This window comes from Embiotoca jacksoni, unplaced genomic scaffold, assembly GCF_022577435.1.
Source record: "Embiotoca jacksoni isolate LCO1_2020_lvr unplaced genomic scaffold, fEmbJac1.0.p SCAF_94, whole genome shotgun sequence".
NCBI lineage: Eukaryota > Metazoa > Chordata > Actinopteri > Embiotocidae > Embiotoca > Embiotoca jacksoni.
In genome coordinates, this window is record NW_027185452.1 from 232,467 (window position 1) to 252,732 (window position 20,266).

General features: G+C 47.2%; 3 protein-coding genes across 6 annotated transcripts in view; all 3 read right to left on the minus strand.

Moving 5' to 3' along the window:
* thop1 (thimet oligopeptidase 1) overlaps positions 1 to 7,579 on the minus strand; it is an 8,292-nt gene extending 713 nt beyond the window's left edge. Inside the window, 13 exon segments of the mRNA XM_069141969.1 lie at positions 3 to 90; positions 162 to 348; positions 435 to 636; positions 2,092 to 2,316; positions 2,492 to 2,517; positions 2,519 to 2,643; positions 2,756 to 2,891; positions 2,969 to 3,126; positions 3,689 to 3,791; positions 3,907 to 4,014; positions 4,146 to 4,294; positions 5,443 to 5,649; positions 7,495 to 7,579. Of these exon segments, the coding sequence (XP_068998070.1) occupies positions 3 to 90; positions 162 to 348; positions 435 to 636; positions 2,092 to 2,316; positions 2,492 to 2,517; positions 2,519 to 2,643; positions 2,756 to 2,891; positions 2,969 to 3,126; positions 3,689 to 3,791; positions 3,907 to 4,014; positions 4,146 to 4,294; positions 5,443 to 5,649; positions 7,495 to 7,507 (1,727 nt within the window). The 5' untranslated portion in view covers positions 7,508 to 7,579.
* A 50-nt stretch (positions 7,580 to 7,629) lies between these two features.
* Positions 7,630 to 10,794, minus strand: cunh19orf25 (chromosome unknown C19orf25 homolog). 2 transcript variants are annotated; one of them, XM_069141971.1, is made up of 3 exons: positions 10,615 to 10,794; positions 9,312 to 9,475; positions 7,630 to 8,611 (listed from the first exon to the last, which is right to left on the minus strand). In XM_069141971.1, exons 2-3 carry the CDS (start codon positions 9,451 to 9,453, stop codon positions 8,427 to 8,429), a joined length of 327 nt encoding a protein of 108 aa, XP_068998072.1. In that variant the 5' UTR covers positions 9,454 to 9,475; positions 10,615 to 10,794; the 3' UTR covers positions 7,630 to 8,426. The 2 variants fall into 2 exon arrangements, with proteins under 2 accessions (XP_068998072.1, XP_068998071.1); XM_069141970.1 differs by having other exon boundaries at positions 7,630 to 8,656.
* A 1,289-nt stretch (positions 10,795 to 12,083) lies between these two features.
* On the minus strand, positions 12,084 to 20,176 carry reep6 (receptor accessory protein 6). Of its 3 annotated transcripts, XM_069141993.1 has the most exons (7): positions 20,009 to 20,176; positions 17,366 to 17,459; positions 15,477 to 15,615; positions 15,150 to 15,318; positions 14,927 to 15,069; positions 13,377 to 13,399; positions 12,084 to 12,930 (listed from the first exon to the last, which is right to left on the minus strand). In XM_069141993.1, exons 1-6 carry the CDS (start codon positions 20,139 to 20,141, stop codon positions 13,379 to 13,381), a joined length of 699 nt encoding a protein of 232 aa, XP_068998094.1. In that variant the 5' UTR covers positions 20,142 to 20,176; the 3' UTR covers positions 12,084 to 12,930; positions 13,377 to 13,378. The 3 variants fall into 3 exon arrangements, with proteins under 3 accessions (XP_068998094.1, XP_068998095.1, XP_068998093.1); XM_069141994.1 differs by lacking the exon at positions 13,377 to 13,399; XM_069141992.1 differs by lacking the exons at positions 12,084 to 12,930; positions 13,377 to 13,399 and having other exon boundaries at positions 13,410 to 15,069.
* Positions 20,177 to 20,266: the final 90 nt, after the last annotated feature.

Below are 20,266 nucleotides of genomic sequence, written 5' to 3' on the forward strand. Positions count from 1 at the left end.
GTCCAAACTCCTCAGCCGGGTCCAGTCCGGTCCTGGTGTGCAGCGCCTGGTCCACTTTGGCCAGAACGATCTGCCTCAGGTTGAACAGCCCTGCAGGAGTCACACGTCACATGTCACATGTTCCTCCTCCGTCCTCCACGATCACCGTGACGGAGACGTACCGGTGTTGGCCAGGCGGGACTTGATGAGTTTGTCCAGCAGCTCTTCGGGGATGGGCTTGCCGGTCTTGTAGTGCTTGGACATCCTCTGCAGCGGCTCCTTCTCCCAGACCCAGTTCTCCAGCATCTGAGACGGCGCCTCCACGAAGTCGCGCTCCACGTGCGTCCCGCTGAACATGGCGTAGTCGGCCTGCAACACAACAGACGCACAGCTGAGGCTCGACCGGAGAGCCGGACGCGCTGCGAGCGGTCGAAGCGTCCGGACGCCGGCCTGACCTCGGCGCAGAGCTGGTGCATGACGTGGCCGAACTCGTGGAAGTACGTCTCCACCTCGTCGTGCTGCAGCAGCGACGGGGCGTCGGCCGTCGGCTTGCTGAAGTTGGCCACCATCGCCGCCACCGACATCTGCCGCGTGCCGTCGGGCAGCAGACAGCCGGGCTGCAGGCCGAAGCAGGCGGCGTGGCCGTACTTCCCCTCCCTGCAGGGGGCGACACAGAGCCGCTCAGAGACACGCAACTACACACTACAACACACTACAACGCAACTACACACTACAACACACTACAACACAACTACACACTACAACACACTACAACACACTACAACGCAACTACACACTACAACGCAACTACACACTACAACGCACTACACACTACAACACACTACAAACACACCTACAACACACTACACACTACAACACACTACAACGCAACTACACACTACAACACACTACAACGCAACTACACACTACAACACACTACAACACACTACACACTACAACACACTACAACACAACTACACACTACAACACACTACAACACACTACACACTACACACTACAACCACACTACAACACAACTACACACTACAACACACTACAACACACTACACACTACACACTACAACACACTACAACACAACTACACACTACAACGCACTACACACTACAACACACTACAACGCAACTACACACTACAACACACTACACACTGCAACACACTACAATGCAACTACACACTACAACACACTACAAACAACTACACAACTACACACTACAACACAACTACAAACAACTACACAACTACACACTACAACACAACTACAACACAACTACACACTACAACACAACTACACAACTACACACTACAACACAACTACACACTACAAACAACTACACAAGTACACACTACAAACAACTACACACTACAACACAACTACACACTACAAACAACTACACAACTACACACTACAACACAACTACACACTACAACACAACTACAAACAACTACACACTACAACACAACTACACACTACAACACAACTACAAACAACTACACACTACAACACAACTACACACTACAACACAACTACACACTACAAACAACTACACGCTACAACACAACTACACAACTACACACTACAAACAACTACACACTACAACACAACTACACACTACAAACAACTACACACTACAAACAACTACACACTACAACACAACTACACACTACAAACAACTACACAACGACACACTACAAACAACTACACACTACAACACAACGACACACTACAAACAACTACACAACTACACACTATAAACAACTACACACTACAACACAACGACACACTACAAACAACTACACAACTACACACTATAAACAACTACACACCTACAACACAACGACACACCTACAAACACGGGGCTGTCCGGCAGATCCAGCTGGACGCGAAACACAGAATGGATCTGCGGGGGAGGACAGCTTCCTGTGAACTGGCTCCGCCCACAACTTCAACCTCCATTTATTTACATTTCATCTAAATTGTTTATTTTGTTGTTGTTGTGGAGTCGATGACCTGACGGAGGATTTAAGTTATTTCATCCAGATATCTGACCCGTTACAGGAAGTCAGGTTTTCAGAATAAAAGCGGTTCTGACCGGGGGTACAGGTCCAGGTAGAACTGGCCGACCACCTGGCCGCTGCCTCGTTCCTTCACGCAGTACAGAGTGACGTCAGGGTGCCACACGGAGGCTCCGCCCACCAGCTCGAAGGACAAACCCAGCAGCTCCTGGTAGATGTCCAGCAGACCCTGAGTCACCACCTCCATCGGAAAGTACTCCTTCAACAGGTTCTGATCCACCGCGTACTGGTCCTCCTCCACCCTGGGGGGGGAGGAAGAAGGGGAGGACAGGGGGAGGAAGGAGGGGGAGGAAGAGGGGGAGGAGGAGGACAGGGCAGGAAGGAGGAGAGGACGACAGTTTAAAAAAAGAGGAAACATCAAACATCTCCATCAGTCCATCTCAGGCTGATTAAACTACATTACCCACAATGCCCTGCTCTCCTACCTGGGTCATGAAGTAGCGGGGTGTCCCAGGCGTGCAGCTCTCCGGTGAACGGCAGATTTCTCTTCTGACACTCCTTCTCCTTCAGCTTGAGGATGACCGCTCGCTCTTCATCACCCAGAGGCTTCAGCTTCCGGGCCAGCTCCTCTGAAACAGCAAGGGGGAGGAGGTCAGGCGAGGGGGAGGAGAAAGAGGAGTGGGAGGAGATACTGGATAGAGGAGGGATCAGAGGAGAGGGAGGAGTCAGTGCAGGACTCACCCAGGAAGCCGGCCACCTTCTTCCCAGATTTGGCCATGTTCATCTCCAGGACGAAGTCTGCGTGAGTACTGAAGCCGAGCAGAGAACTCTTCTGAGCCCGGAGGTCCATCAGCTCCTTCAGGATCCTCGAGTTCTCCTGCAAGCACACGGAACATCAGGAACACGCTTCGGTCTCTAGAGAAGTGGGCGGGGCTTCAGCTGTTTCAGACTCACCTCCTTGCAGCGGGAGTTGAAGGCCTCCTCCAGCTTCCTGCGTGTTTCTGGGACGAAGCACTTCTTCATGGTGGGGAAGTAGTGTGGGTACTTCAGGGTGACCTTCAGCTGGTCGCCGTCCTTCTCCAGAGAACTCAGGAAGTCCTCAGGGAGGCCGCCTGGGAAACAGGGAACACTGCTGTTTACAGCACACCACCACCACCACCACCAGCAGCACCACCACCACTACCACCAGCACCACCACCACCACCAGCAGCACCACCACCACTACCACCACCACCAGCAGCACCACCACCAGCAGCACCACCACCACCACCAGCATCCCCACCAGCAGCACCACCACCACCACCAGCAGCACCACCACCACCACCAGCATCCCCACCAGCAGCACCACCACCACCACCAGCAGCACCACCACCACCACCAGCATCCCCACCAGCAGCACCACCACCACTACCACCAGCAGCACCACCACCACCACCAGCAGCACCACCACCACTACCACCACCACCAGCAGCACCACCACCACCACCAGCATCCCCACCAGCAGCACCACCACCACTACCACCAGCACCACCACCACCACCAGCAGCACCACCACCACTACCACCACCACCAGCAGCACCACCACCACCACCAGCATCCCCACCAGCAGCAGCACACCACCACCACCCCCAGCAGCACCACCACCACCCAAGTAAATCCCACCAGAGGACTCACCTAGCTGGTCCCGGCTGAAGGACAGGCTGGTGGTGTCCTCGTTCAGGTTCTTGTTGAAGTCGATGCACAGGTTGCTCAGCTTCTTCTTGATGGTCTTGATCTCCTGTCGGAGCAGAGGGAAGACAGAGGACGTGTGATTGGTCCGTTCGGGACGCGGTGAGTGATGGACATCTCGCAACGTGCCGCAGGAGGCGGGACCGAGGACCGGTTGAACTCACCTCCTGTGTCTCTTTGGGCAGGTGGAGGCCGTTCCTGTTGCCCAGCTTGATCAGCCGCTCCATGTAACGCTTCGCCTCCGGAGACAGACTCTCAGCATCCACCTTCTTCTGTGGACGGAAACACAGACAGGAAGCTGAACACCTGAAGACCCGCCTCTCTACACACTCCACGGTTAAATACGGACTAAGGGGGCGTGTCCACCGCTCATCGTCCGTGTGCTGATTGGTGGCCGGCTCACCTCCAGCGCGACGATCCTCTGGTAGACGTCCTCCCTCATGCTCATCTCCACGTCGAACTCGGACAGACATTTGTCAGCGTCGGTGCTCGCCGTCCGCACCTCCTTACTTGGAGAAACGTGTTGTGGGAAGTCCAGCATGTTCCTCCGGACTGAGACAGAGAGGGGCGGGGTCAGTCAATACAGAGGCGGGGTCAGTCAATACAGGGGCGGGGTCAGATTAGAGAGTAAGACAGGGTCACGTATAAAATGAGGCGGGGTTACATGTCAAAGTGGACTCCAAAAAAGGGGTGAGGTCATATTTAAGAAAGGCGGGGTCCGACAAAATGTGGGCGGGGCGAGGCAGAAGAGACACCGTAGAAACATCGTTGAATGTTTAAATCCAAAATGTGAATATAATTGTTACAAACGCCAAAATAATTATTGTCCGAATTTTTCATATTTTAGAAGCTACAGACAAAAATATTTGACGGTTTTGAATATTTGAATATACTTTCTTGTGATTTTCTGTCTGTAGTTTGGATTTTGTGCCTCGTTTCTGAAAACTTTGACATCGTTTTCTTTGTTATATCTTTGATTTCAGTCTCCAATCATCCCGTGACTTTGATTTATTGTTTTATAATGTTCATTTATCACCTCTTCATTGTTCCTGCAGGTGTTTTCAGCTGCAAACAAAGCGTGCGTCTCTTTTGTGGCAGCAGCAGCTGGTTCAGCTGATTTCCCTACAAACTGCTGAGTCGTGAGCAGCGCAGACTGATTCTGCTGAGTCAGCGCTTCACTGGGGCGATCACAATGCCCCCCCCCCACCCCCACCCCGCCGCCCACCTCCTCAACCAGACCGCATGTCCGACCTCTTTACATTCACGCTGCAGAAGAATCTGGAAGCAGGAGAACCGTCCCGGTGACGCGCAGCGGCTCAGTTCAGAGGTCCATTCGGTTTCTGACCCATTTTAGGTTTTTAACAGTTTAAAGTCGTCGGTTCTAATATTACATCTTAAATCAAACTTTAACGTGACGTGACTTTCTGCAGCTTCTCAGACTGAACGTGAGACTTTTAAAGACTCGTTTAACGTCATGGTGGATAAAGTTTCATGTATGACGGAACGATTAAAACCAGAATTACTTGTGTCATAAACAAGGACCCTGCAGGACAGTCCACGTCCACATGTCTCCTTCAGACCTGCACTCCTACTGACGTCATTAAAAACCTTCTAAAACAGAGACGCTCCGTGCGGACAGCCTTCAGAGGACATATTGTCCACCTGCTGTAAACCGGAGCAGCTGATTGGTGGACACTGACCGGTGTACTCCACCTCCACGTTAGCGAGAGCCTTCAGCGTGTTCTCGAAGGTGACGTCGTCCAGCTCCAGCGCTCCGACCACGTCGTACACCTTCTTAGTGTTGGAGACGAGCTCCTCGGACATCTGCTGGATCTGATCCGGGTTCAGTTCCCACCGCAGACGGTTCTCAGAGCAGACCGGCACCGGGCTGCCAAACACCACCTCACCTGGGACAGGGGAGGAGGTGGGAGGACGGGATGGGACGGGGGAGGAGGGGAGAGGAGGGTGGGAGGAGGGAGGAGGATGGGAGAGGACGGGAGAGGGGGAGAGGACGGGGGAGGAGGGGAGAGGAGGGGAGGGGAGATGACAGGGGAGGATGGGAGAGGACGGGGGAGGAGAGGATGGGACGGGGCGGAGGGGGGGAGGAAGGGGGAGGACAGGGGAGGAGGGGAGAGGACGGGGGAGGAGAGGAGGGGAGAAGACGGGGGGCGGAGGGGGGCGGAGGGGGGAGGAAGGGGGAGGAGAGGATGGGACGGGGGAGGACGGGAGAAGACGGGGCGGAGGGGGGAGGACGGGGGAGGAGGGGAGAGGAGGGGGGAGGATGGGAGAGGACGGGGGAGGAGAGGATGGGACAGGGGAGGATGGGAGAAGACGGGGCGGAGGGGGGGAGGAAGGGGAGAAGACATCAGAAGTCACTCAGCCTCCAGTTATAAAACATTGCAGCAACAACTATCAGCCACAAACTACTTTAATAATCAATCAACTTTGATCTTTTTTTAGATAAAAATTAAAATAATAAAATGTATTTTGAAATAACGAACATAAAAATAGTTTTAACTGACCTGCTGTATTACTGAGAGTTCATCTGTCAGCAGGTTTTGTAACATCATAAATAAACTGTTGTTTTCACCGTTTTATTCATGAATTTGTTTGTTTTGAACTTTTTGGTGACATGTCGTCTCCTAGGTAACGGGAACCTCTCGGTGTTTCCTGTCACATCCACACCGTCCCTCAATAACGGCGTTAAATACTCCAACAATTATCAGAGTATTTAATTCATATTAACCACGAGATGTCGATGGGTCAACACGTGACGTAAAATCTATAAAAACAAATAGAAGAGTTCCTGAACGATATCAGAACAGACCTGCAGCTGCTGACAGGCTGGAACTCAGGGGGGCCACGGGGGGCCACCGGGGGGGCCACCGGGGGGCCACCGGGGGGCCACCGGGGGGAAAACAACTGTCAGACTCACAGTGATGCTCATTAATGTGAATTAAAAATAAAGGATTTATTGGAGAACAAAGTTTAAAATCCTGATCTCATTTGATCTTTTTCTTACAAAATATTAAAAATACGTTCAAACTTCGGCTCCTGCTGTTTCAGCTCTTCCATCTTCAGGCCTTTTACTGACATAAAACATCTGCATACACTGACTGGGAACTGTAAGCTCTGGACAGAAGTTCACTCAAAATATCTGCAAAACATTCAACTGCAGATCCCATCTGAAACATGTGACGTCAGTGGGTCGGACAGAACCGAATCCTGTCGGGCCCAGTGTGGTTCCCCAACAACAACACGGCCCCGCAGCGCCATTAGGAGTGTTGTGTTGGTTTTATTTGGGTGCCGAATTCATAAGCAGATTGAGAGCATTCAGAAGAAGTGTTGAGTTTCGGAACCACGGGGCGCTTTGGACCGCGAGCAGGACGAACTTTAAATGGACAGATTTTTAGAAGGAGTTCGGCGCGGCCATTTTCCCTTCTGTCCTGTACTGGCGGAGCTAACATGCTACAAAACCCTGGAAATGGACCAGACCGAACCGGAAGGAGACACGAACCTAAAACACGGAGTTTCTCTCGGTTACTGTGCAGTGAACCGCCAGCTGGCTGACACGAGCCTCCCGGTGAGGCTGGATTAACGGGTCCGGTGTTAGCGTGCAGCGGCGCAGCTAGCCAAGTTATCGTTAGCTCCAACAGAGCCGGTGATCGGTACCGGTGATCGGTACCGGACCCGCCATGGACCATTCGGTACATGTCACATTACCACCGTCAGAAACACCCGCCGGGACTCACCTGTCGGCCCCATGTTCACTCGTCAGATGCAGGTTGTTCAGTCCTTCACTGACAGGCGGCTCCGCTGATGACGCGTCGACAGACGGAAAACATCACTTCCGCTCACGTTTCAAAATAAAAGCCCGAACTCAGGAGCACGTCTTGTAGCAAAGCTTTATTTTTGAAATACACGATGTTCAGATGGAGTAAAATGACTTTTTAGAGCCTCTAACAGACATCACAGCTGTCAGAGCCGGAAATATTTCATTAAGAAAAATGTTTTGCACCATTTAATTATCCTGATTAAATATACTAATATATTATTAGACTCGCCAATTTATTTTGAAAAAAAAGAACAAAAACACCTATAAGAAGTATTTTGTTTCTGATGATTTCATTTAATCATAACTTAGTTTATGTTTTCCCTCCATAAATATTAACATTTATTAACGTGAATGAAGGTTTTTCCAAGAAAAAATAAATCTTAACATCACTTCACATTGTGGTAGTTTGTTATTCATTCATTTTATCTTTCAAATCATTAAATTTTAACTGAAATTATGAAATCAATTGATTACAGAATTGATTAGCGTGTGCAGTAGACGTGATATATGATGTATATTTCATGTATGTAACGTGTTCAGTGTTCTGGAAAATCAACTGATTAGCTGTTAATTGATCATAAAACTTGCAGAGTCATCATTTTACTGCTGAACACTTCCTGTGTTTCACATTAAAAGCTTCTCTCTGGTGAATCAGCATGAGGCTTTTATTGTGAAGTAGCCCACACACACCTCACACACACACACACACACATCACACACACACACACACACACACACCTCACACACACACACACACAGGTGTTTGAACTGTGGGGTCAGAGGTCAGGCACTCTGTTTGTCCTACTTCAGTGAGTCAGAAGGAGGAGAGTCTGTGACAGCAGGAAGTGTCTAGTCGAGAGCTTGACCTTTGACCTTGGCCACGTCTCTGTCCAGCTGCTCCCCGACCACCTGTAGCTCCTCCCTCTGCAGCTGCAGCCGACCACGCGTCTCCTGCAGCTGCTCGTTGAGCTCCAGGTACCGACAGCACTGCTGGAAGCGGAGCTCCACCTCCGTGTCCGCTGGGCGGGGCGAGTCTGAGGGGCGAGCAGCCGGTAAACTACTGGTCAACAGATGGCAAACTACGGATCAACAGATAGTAAACTACGGGTCAACAGATGGTAAACTACGGGTCAACAGATGGTAAACTACTGGTCAGCAGATGGCAAACTACGGGTCAACAGATGGTGAACAACTGGTCAACAGATGGTAAACTACTGGTCAGCAGGTGGCAAACTACGGGTCAACAGATGGTAAACTACGGGTCAACAGATGGTGAACAACTGGTCAACAGATGGTAAACTACTGGTCAGCAGGTGGCAAACTACGGGTCAACAGATGGTGAACAACTGGTCAACAGATGGTAAACTACTGGTCAGCAGGTGGCAAACTACTGGTCAGCAGATGGCAAACTACGGGTCAACAGATGGTGAACAACTGGTCAACAGATGGTAAACTACTGGTCAGCAGATGGCAAACTACGGGTCAACAGATGGTAAACTACGGGTCAACAGATGGTAAACTACTGGTCAGCAGATGGCAAACTACGGGTCAACAGATGGTGAACAACTGGTCAACAGATGGTAAACTACTGGTCAGCAGGTGGCAAACTACTGGTCAGCAGATGGCAAACTACGGGTCAACAGATGGTGAACAACTGGTCAACAGATGGTAAACTACTGGTCAGCAGGTGGCAAACTACGGGTCAACAGATGGTAAACTACGGGTCAACCTCACCTTGTCCGATCTGCTCCAGGACGCTGAAGACCGGGTCGTTGGGAGCAGCTCGGTTGATGTCCTCCAGGATCCGGTCCACTGTGGGCGGGTCCGGTCGGCTCGGGAGCACCACGCGCTTCTTACTTTTAGAGCAGAGATTCATCGTGATGAAGCTGCACCTTCATCTGGAACACAAACAAGGTTCTTCATGATGAAGCTGCACCTTCATCTGGAACACAAACAAGGTTCTTCATGATGAAGCTGCACCTTCATCTGGAACACAAACAAGGTTCTTCATGATGAAGCTGCACCTTCATCTGGAACACAAACAAGGTTCTTCATGATGAAGCTGCACCTTCATCTGGAACACAAACAAGGTTCTTCATGATGAAGCTGCACCTTCATCTGGAACACAAACAAGGTTCTTCATGATGAAGCTGCACCTTCATCTGGAACACAAACAAGGTTCTTCATGATGAAGCTGCACCTTCATCTGGAACACAAACAAGGTTCTTCATGATGAAGCTGCACCTTCATCTGGAACACAAACAAGGTTCTTCATGATGAAGCTGCACCTTCATCTGGAACACAAACAAGGTTCTTCATGATGAAGCTGCACCTTCATCTGGAACACAAACAAGGTTCTTCATGATGAAGCTGCACCTTCATCTGGAACACAAACAAGGTTCTTCATGATGAAGCTGCACCTTCATCTGGAACACAAACAAGGTTCTTCATGAGGAAGCTGCACCTTCATCTGGAACACAAACAAGGTTCTTCGTGATGAAGCTGCTGCTCCTGGTTTTTCAAAATAAAGCTGATTAATTCGTGCACGTGTTTCCTGTTCATCATATTTATTTGTATTCAACGAGTTAAACTCGGAGCTGCACGTGAAGGCGCCTGAAACCAGACTGCTGTTAATTGATCCATCAAGTTAAGATTACATTGCGTGTCTGTGATGATATACAGACAGAAGAATGTGGATTAAAATACATTTTCAAATTGCCGCGAGTTCCTCTTCAATTCGGCACATTTAGAAATGCACCAGGACGGATGTCCGTCCAGACTGAACTCTGTCTCTGTCCCCGTCCAGTAAACACACCAACGAGCTAACTCAGTCTGAACGTGGAGATGTGCTTCAGCCCGGTGGTATATTTCTAAGACGATTTTTACAAAACGTCCTGAAGATTGCGGAGATGTGTTTGTTCATGATAAAACACGACGGTGCTTTTGCCAGTACACGGATTTATTTTGAATTTACAAACTGTTCAATGGAATTCGGCTGTATTTTAACAAGCCAGATGGATTAGTCACAGCTTCTTACCAGAGTCTCTCCGACTCGGTGAAACGCTCCGGTGGCTCTGAGCTGTCGTTCGTCTCGTCTGCTGCAACTTTAACCGAAATTAACGGAGAGAAAATCACCGAAATCTGATGAAAATACGGAGACTCGTTAGCAACTGCGAGCTACTGGACTGACGTACAGCACGACACGTCAATGCGTAACCCGCCACGTCGGCAAGTCGACCACGCCCCCATGTACGTGATCAGTGACGCGGGACCGCCAGCGGGTCGATATTTAAGTCGCACCAAGCTCAGTTGCATCCGTAATGTGTAACGTGAAGATTTACTGAACTCAGTCAATCGTCCAAACAGGTTATTTTATTGTTAATGAGACTGTGATGTGAGTAAAGAGCAGCTGGGACACTTTGTTTTATTCTGATTAAAAGGTTTTATTTTATTTGTTTCTATCAGAATGCTGTCATCATACCATTGATGTCATATGTACTAAAAATAACTGTATTAAAACGGCTCCAGTTTCAGATAATATAATAATAAATATACCCACAGTATACAGTTGTTCTGACCCAGTGTTGGTGATGTATTTTTTATTACTGTTGAGTTATTGATTCAATCGGAAATCATACTGAATTCTAGTAAATCTGTTATAATCTACTTTATTGCTGATCCTTAGTTAAGTTTTGAATGTCTTATTCTTTATTTTGTACCACTGTGGTTTATTTGAGACATTTGTAAAGTCAAACCTGAGCTGTGGTGTCAAAATAAAGATATTTTAGCTGTAAATATTATTGACAAGAATAAAAAGAAATGACACCAACTGTGGGTCAAGATGAATATATTTCAGTCTGAGTAAATAAACCAACAATAATCCAGTATTGTTTCTGTGCTGTATTCACCCAAACTGGGTCCATTTTTGAACCTTTAGAGTGGAATATATTTTTTTTTAAACTAATCAAATATATAAATAACACATTTAATGAAACAAGAAAGAAGCACTGATGCAAAACACCCAAACCAGGTTCATTCATAAATACTCGAGTTACAGAGACAACAGCAGCTTCACACCTGCAGACAGAGCGCACACACACACACACACACAGACACACACACACACACACACAGACACACACACACACACACACACAGACACACACACACACACACACACACACACACACACACACTAAATAAACGAATAGATTAAAAACAAAAGTATAGCTGCATCTTTTGTTGCCTGAAGGTGAACTCCTGCAGGTGTGAACTGCAGTTACCTGAACCTTCCTGCATGTGGCGAAGGTGAGCAGATGCCGGTCTGTTCTCACAATAGTAGTGCAGCGCCCCCTGGTGGAGAATCTGCTGCTGGCTTAACAAGAAAAAAAGGGTAAAAACCTACTCTGCAACAAGCCACCAGGGGGCGTTTGAAATATTTTGGCTTCGCCTCTGCAGAGCAGCTGTCCTGTCGGCCATTTTTTATTTACAATCAGTGATCATACATGAAAAATATCTTCACATTTAATAGCTAAAAACCAGCGAACGTGGAGCGTCTTTGCTTGAAAAATGAGATTAAAAACAATTAATCCAAATTGTTGTACATAAATTATCTTTTGATGGAAGATGAATTAAATAATAGCTGTTAGAAGAAATAATAATTTATATTTTTTTAATAGATTAATCTAGCCAACATATCTTCTGTTTAACCGGGTCCAGGTCAGATCAATTTAAATAATTATATCAATTGGAAATTGTTGTTATAAACAGCTGGAAATGTGAAATAATAACTAATATTTGTAGTTAGCTGCTGGTTTCTATAGTGAAACAGGTTTTAAATGAACTTCTGTGGTGCAAAAATTTTCTTTTAAGTTTTAAATTTAACTTTGTGCATATCCAACAAGCATAAATCATAAATCAGCAGAAGAGTTGATTTATAACCACCTCATGAAGAAGGACAAAACTCAAACTCCTGGATCAATTAAATCCAGAACTAGAACCAGGAACAGCTGCTGGTCAGTAAGTTAACAAAGTGAAAAAGCAGCTTTTCTCTGAGTGAATTATAATCTAGTTTTAGGAGCTTTGTATCTAAAAAAACAAGAAAAAAAAAAAAAAAAACAAAAAAAAAACACAGATCCCCAAAATCATAAATCAGTTAAATTCAGTTTTACATGAAATTCTGCAGAAATAAAACACAAGATAGAAAAAAGAAATAAGTCTGTTTGATAGGAGATATTCTTCCTGATCTGTCAGGATGAAGAGGAAAACCCTCGCTCTCTCCTCCTCTTCTTCACAGAGGCTCCTCCTCTTCTCCACTGAGGCTTCTCCTCTTCTTAAGCTTCTATCTGACACGCTGAAAAACAGGGAAGAAGGTGATATTATGGGTTCGTGATTTCCTATTTATCAGGTAGAGGAGGTTTATGTCCAGTTAAAACAATTCAAATTTTTTGTTTTTTAATTGTGTTTAATCTGAGAATGTTTAAGATTTTCTCTGTAATTATAACCAAATTACACAAAGTCTTTCCAGGAAAACCTTTTGGGAATTATGGATCTGTGCAATAAAACTCCACAGAAATAGAAAAGAGTCTTCCTGAATGTTTATTAGTTTTAAAAAAAAACATAAATTTGATCCAAGATGACCTGTTTTCTTGTATTTTCAACATATTTTTCCTCTAATTACAAAGATATTATCACACGAGCATGAAATAAAAATAAATATATTTTATCATTGAAAAAAACCAGAAATTGTCATTACAAGAAGCTGCTGTGTTTTTTGTATTAAATCTCTGAGTAACTTACCATCAGTAAACACTGAGATCATCCTGACGTGCAGACAAACAACAGACACAACCGACAGTTAAAAACAAGACACATGAAAACATCTAAACTAAAACATCACTATTAATTCACTTTTAGGAGACAACGTTCATCTCTGATGTTTTCTGAAACACAAACTAAGACCACACACATCCAGCTCTGCATGTTTCCCGTTTACAGAACTAACATCTGGATCTGATGGTTTTAAAGTCAAACCCCCAAAATGTGAATAAAGATGTCCCACAGGGGTCGACATTCGGCCCCCTGCTGTTTGTTTTCCTGGTTACAGTCTGACAGGATGAAGTCTGGCGAGTTGTTCAGACTTTCTGATGTTTTATATTTGGTGTTTAGTGTTGGAGGCCAGTCAGGTGTGTTCGGCCAAATCTGCAGCCGAGTACCACTGAAAAAGAAAGCTGCTTTAACCTCTAAACCTCTATGACATCTACGAGGGTTCAAACTAAGTCTCTTAACATTCACGGTCTGTCCAACACTGAACTAGCGCTCTAACACCGGACCACCGGACTTACCGGACAGGTTTAGCCCAGGAAAGGCTGGAACAGGTAACAGGACAGATGGGTTAGCAACAGATCAGTTGTCCTCATCTTTCATATCAACACTTCATGAAGGTGGCGCTAGAGCTGTTCAGCTGTTGGTGCAACCCATGGATGCTGCCTTCTAACGGAAGTCGTGGTTACGACATGGGAAGTCGTGCGTTTGGTATTTGTGACACTCAAGTAGTGAAGTCGTGTGAAAACCATGACAACGGCCACATGGACGGTGTCTAGAAGCCAGAGAAGCTAGCAATTTAGCAAGCTAGCCGGCACGCAATGTAATGCAGGAAATGCAAATGTTGTAACGACAGAGGAAGATGACGCTAATTATTTTCATCAGACCACCATTTCTAAAATCGTTCAGCAAACATGTCATGACTCAGAGACTGAGCTTTTTTTTTTTTTTTTTATAGAAACTTCGTGGCTACCACTAGAGGGCGGTGTTCAGACGTACGGTTCTCGTAAACACAACTCCATGTTGAAGGCAAGTGTTTATCAGAAGTGCTTTTTACCGTCGTGAGAACACTGTTGCTAGGCAACAACAACATGCTCTAGAAACTGCAGATGCCTGACAATTAAGCAACGTAACAGGCGGCTGGCATAATGCAAGAAATGCAAAAACATGACAAATGAGGCTGTCGGAGCGTCGTCATTTTCAACAAGTTATGAAGTAAAACTCTTCATGACTAAAATGACTAAATATTAGCTTAGATTCCGCTTCTGTAAACATCAAGAAACACTTCACAAGTTTTCTGATGTCGTGAATACCACAAGAGGGCGCCGTTTGTTTGGATTCTTCTCGTGCACACGGTGAATACGACCCGTCTGAACGCCGCATTGATCAGAGAATAAATCCTGAAACTGCGTCCAGAACCACAAGCAGCAGCTCAGAATGGATGTCAACACAGGGAACGTCTATGAAGACCGACGGGTTTGAAGACTCGCGGGGAGAACTCGGGAAAGCAGATGTGGTTTACGTACTCTTTGTTCTTCGCCCAGCGGCGACGGAGCAACTGCAGCCGCCGACGTTTCTCCCGATGAACTCGGTAAACTTTTAGCTTCAGACTGAGCGATCTGTGGCGCAGGTGTCACCAGAGCTTTGTTCCTCGCCAGCGTGGACAGGACTGAGGACAGAGGACCAGCGTTAGGCGAGCAACACTGGAGGTGACGGCTGTTGGTTTTGGTTCCCGGGAACCAGTCCTACCTTCTCTGGTGAGGCTTTCAGCTGCGCTCATGGCCTTCCCGCTGATGTCGCTGACCAGATTGTCCACGGTGGACTGGTGACGCAGGAAGACGGGCCGGACCACTTTGTTGTAGATGACCTGGGAGCCGTTCCAGGACATCGGGGCCATGCACCACAACAGGAAGAGACACTGGAACCACAGAGGAGGATGGACATTACTGGACTTAACGGTCCAGAATTTCATCCTTTATCTTGGTCCTTGGTAGTCCAGACCGGGTTCTGGAGGGACCCTAAAAACAAGCTGCTCTCCAAGCATTAAGTGTTAGTGGTTCCTGAATATGCTCTCACCTTAAACGCATAATAAAACGGGAACCAGTAGAGGAAAATATCGGAGAAGAACTCGCCGAGGCTGAAGACGCCGTACACGACCCAGTACGTCAGCCATTTTGTGTCGTCTTCTTTGGTCGGACTTTCGATGGCTTTGATTCTGCAGAGAGTCAGAAGGTTTACTGAGAAACACAATCAGGACCGGTGAACCACTGAAGCACCGCTCAAAATATTAAAACATTTAAGGAAATGTTTTAATCAAAAAGAAAAGAAAATTAAAACTGCAAGCAGAGATATGCGGGCCATCGCACGCTGCACGTTGGGAATCCAGCAGGTCGGGGCCACCAGCTCCCCGACGTGCAGCATGCGAGGGTCGAATCTCGTTCCTTATTGTTCTTAAAAAAAAATTGGCTGTTTTTTGCGGCTTTAACATCTTCAAAAACTCATGAAAGTTGGTGCCTGACACAAGTTTCATGAGGTTTGGAGCATCGTTTAACCTTAAACATCAACATACACGACATAGTATGACTTTTTTTTAATCATATTTTGGACAAAATGCTATGACTTTTCTTTGAATATTTTAGATGACTTTTTTTTTTTTATCACTTTTTGGAGTATGACCTTTTTCTGAACTGACATGCATCCTCAAGTTACTTCTCACTGAGAAGAGCAACTGCTCAAACCAGTTCACAATGAAAAAAAAGTCTCTCTTGGACTTTTTTTTTTAGTTGTTGTTGACCTTTGGTTTGTTATTAGTATGACTGCATGTATAAACACAAGTGGCTTACCCTTAGAGGGACTTGCCTTAGGAGGTGTCGCCCTCTGTGAACCATGTGGCTTATTAAGGGGACTCACCTCTGTAAACCATGAGTATTACCTTGGTGGGGCTCAAACCTGTGTCTTCATGAGGTTGTTTCCAGCTCAGAGTTGGTGTCGTAGACCGCTGGAGTGTCTTCGGTGGCAGAGAACAAGTCGCCGCAGAAGAAAGTGTTTCATGAAGTTCACTCAACTACAGTTGCAGTGAGCTAAAGATCTGTCACAATGCACACAGTCAACTGGGAAGATTGGTGGCGCAGTGGTTAGTGCTGCTGCCTCAGTAAGAAGGTTGAGGGTTTGATTTCCCCCTTTGGTATGACTTAAAAAAAAATCACAAGTCATTTTTGACTTTGAAAATGCTGGTAATTTTTTGAACAACATGCCATAGCATGACTTTTGGGTCACTTTTTGGCCCCCACGCCACAGGCACACCGATCAACGAAAACAAATTATTTCGATAAGAAGGTTGGGGTTGTTATGACTTAAAAAAAAAAAATCATATTATAGCTTGTCATCCAAACTATGAAAAACAAGTCATACTAGTCATACACAGCATGACCTTTGGGTCACTTTTTAGCCGCCACGCCACGGGCACACCGATCAACGAAAACAAATTCTTATGATAAGTTTTAATTCCAAACATGTTAAGAGTGCACAGACTAAATTTCAAGTCGGTCCGACAAAATCTGAAGGAGGAGATTGTTAACGTGCAAGTTGCCAAATTTGGCCAAAAATGGTGATTAAATTCAAAATGGCGGACTTCCTGTTGAGTTGACGTAATGGTGGAATATAACTTTTTTGTATGTCTCGGTGTGATACACACGTCCACCGAATTTTGTGTATGTAGGTAAATAGAGCCGCCAGGGCATCTCTTTAGGGGGCGCTAGCGAGCCATTAGGCCACGCCCACTCACGATTCCACTAAAATACCAAATCTATCGCCGGGAGAGATGTGTGTACCAACTTTCATGAGTTTTTGAATATGATAAAGCCGGCAAAAACGCATTTGTTTACGGAGAATCATCATAATCTCTTGGATAACAACCTTCGGTGCTCGGGCTCCAATAATCAAAATCAGAAAGAAAAAAAACTCACGAAAAATAAGCTGGATAGACGAAACCAATCAGGTTGCAGACGAGGGAGGCACCATATCCGTACACCAGGTAGAGTCCGGTCAGCGAGACAGCACCTGGACAGACGGGAGACAGACAGGAAACAGATGGACGGGAGACAGATGGTCGGGAGATAGGCGGGAGACAGACGGGAGACAGATGGACGGGAGACAGATGGACGGGAGATAGGCGGGAGACAGACGGGAGACAGACGGGAGACAGATGGACGGGAGATAGGCGGGAGACAGACGGGAGACAGATGGGCGGGAGACAGATGGACGGGAGACAGATGGACGGGAGATAGGCGGGAGACAGACGGGAGACAGATGGACGGGAGACAGATGGACGGGAGATAGGCGGGAGACAGACGGGAGACAGATGGACGGGAGACAGATGGACGGGAGATAGGCGGGAGACAGACGGGAGACAGATGGACGGGAGATAGGCGGGAGACAGACGGGAGACAGATGGGCGGGAGACAGATGGACGGGAGACAGATGGACGGGAGATAGGCGGGAGACAGACGGGAGACAGATGGACGGGAGATAGGTGGGAGACAGACGGGAGACAGACGGAGACACATCCCATTTATATGGAGGAGTTGAGGTTATACATTTAGCACCACGATTAGCATCGATGCTGCAGATGCTACCAGCTGTTACCACGGTTACCACAGAGCTCCACAGCTGGGGTGAAGGTTTCTGTGTGGACCAGAAACATTTTGCCTTTGTTCTTTTCCTTTTTTTGATTGTTAAAGATAATTAAAACACTTCCTGTGAAAATAGATCTCAGACATTATGTTGACTCACGAGTTTTAGTCCAATTCATCACTGTTTCTCTGATGTGTGTCTGAACTGAGGCTGAGAAGCTGTTAATCTGAAGCATATAGTATAATATCTGAAGCCACTGGACGTCCTGCTGTTGGTCGACTGTGTCCTCCAACACTGAGCAGCAGTGGAGGGATGATGAGACAGACAAGGAAGTAGGATTCCTGTCTGAGAACCGAATAAACTAAATAAAACTGCGAACGTGTCCTTTAATTTCTACACAGTCCATCCGGCTTCAGAGGGTCAGCAAACTTTTGTTTTAACCAAATCTCAAACTCAAACTGAGGCAAATTACAGACTAAAGTTGAGACAGACAGTTGGACAGAGAGACAGCTGGACAGAGAGACAGGAAGGAGTGTAAAAAGTGTCCTACCTCTGATCAGCTTATGTTGCTGCTCACACATGAGGCCGCTCTGCTCGGCTGAGAGTCTGAGTTTAATCTGCTTTAAGCTCCGAGGGAGGCAGCGAGCGCCAGGCACGGCGCTGACATCATGTCCTGTCCAACGGACACCAACCACCGCAGCCGCTGCACCGCAGCTCAATGCACGGCTGTTCACTGCAGCTGCACCACCGGGGTCACAAGGACCCCAGTGTCCACACAGGCCTGAGCTGAGCTAGTCCTCCAGAGACAGGAAACTAGACCTGAACTAGTCCTCCACAGGCAGGAAACTAGACCTGAGCTAGTCCTCCACAGGCAGGAAACTAGACCTGAGCTAGTCCTCCACAGGCAGGAAACTAGACCTGAACTAGTCCTCCACAGACAGGAAACTAGACCTGAACTAGTCCTCCACAGACAGGAAACTAGACCTGAACTAGTCCTCCACAGGCAGGAAACTAGACCTGAACTAGTCCTCCACAGACAGGAAACTAGACCTGAGCTAGTCCTCCACAGACAAGAAACTAGACCTGAACTAGTCCTCCAGAGACAGGAAACTAGACCTGAACTAGTCCTCCACAGACAGGAAACTAGACCTGAGCTAGTCCTCCACAGACAAGAAACTAGACCTGAACTAGTCCTCCAGAGACAAGAAACTAGACCTGAACTAGTCCTCCACAGGCAGGAAACTAGACCTGTACTAGTCCTCCAGAGACAGGAAACTAGACCTGTACTAGTCCTCCAGAGACAGGAAACTAGACCTGAACTAGTCCTCCACAGACAGGAAACTAGACCTGAACTAGTCCTCCACAGACAAGAAACTAGACCTGAACTAGTCCTCCAGAGACAGGAAACTAGACCTGAACTAGTCCTCCAGAGACAGGAAACTAGACCTGAACTAGTCCTCCACAGACAGGAAACTAGACCTGAACTAGTTCTTCAGAGACAGGAAACTAGACCTGAACTAGTTCTTCAGAGACTAGACCTGAACTGCTAACCTTGCTAGCATGCTAACCCTGCTGGCATGCCACAGCTGAGTGACAACAACTGGTGCTCTGACTAAACCTTCCTGCTGAAACTGAAGCTGCAGAGTTTCTGTTCCAGGAGACTTCTGACAGGAAAACCAAAACTAGGAGCTGAAAGAAGCTAAAAGCTCTCAGAGCTGGTGACGGTTTTCAGTGTAAAACGACATCTTCAACATCACATCATGAATATTTGTCTGTTAGAGCAGAAAACGAACTGCTTGGCGCCTCCTGTTTGCAGACAGCAGCTGTTCTCAGGAGGATTAACTGAATCCTCTTCAAGTTTCCGCTGTCGTGCAACAGGCAGGTACAAATCTACAGAACCTGGACAGAGCCGTCCAGAAGGTGTTGGACCCGACCCGAGCAGATGGACGGGAACCAGGAGGGAAGAGCTCACGTACCTGCAGCGATGATCTTCTTCCTGATCCCGGTTTTCTCCTCCAGCTTCCCCAGAAAGTCAGACACTACGTTCTTCTCGTTCAGGAACTTCTCCACTCGGTCTCTGACGGAGGAGAAGACGTCTAACAGGCCCATGGTCCTCAATCAGGTCCTCAATCAGGTCCTCAAATAGCAGAGGAGTCCGAGGAAAACGACCTGCAGCGGAGAAGAGAACACACCGAGTGTAATCCTCGACTGCAACAATCTGCCTTAATGAGGAG

Coding starts and splice junctions, on each gene's coding strand:
- cunh19orf25 (XM_069141970.1), bottom strand. CDS start 9,453: ATGAATCTCTGCTCTAAAAGTAAGAAGCGCGTGGTGCTCCCGAGCCGA. Junction 8,657..9,311: donor CCTGGAGCAGATCGGACAAG/GTGAGGTTGACC, acceptor GTTGATCCGTAG/TTTGCCATCTGTTGACCAGT.
- reep6 (XM_069141992.1), bottom strand. CDS start 20,141: ATGGGCCTGTTAGACGTCTTCTCCTCCGTCAGAGACCGAGTGGAGAAG. Junction 15,616..17,365: donor GTCTATCCAGCTTATTTTTC/GTGAGTTTTTTT, acceptor GACTCTCTGCAG/AATCAAAGCCATCGAAAGTC. Junction 15,070..15,149: donor TGAAAGCCTCACCAGAGAAG/GTAGGACTGGTT, acceptor CTCTGTCCTCAG/TCCTGTCCACGCTGGCGAGG.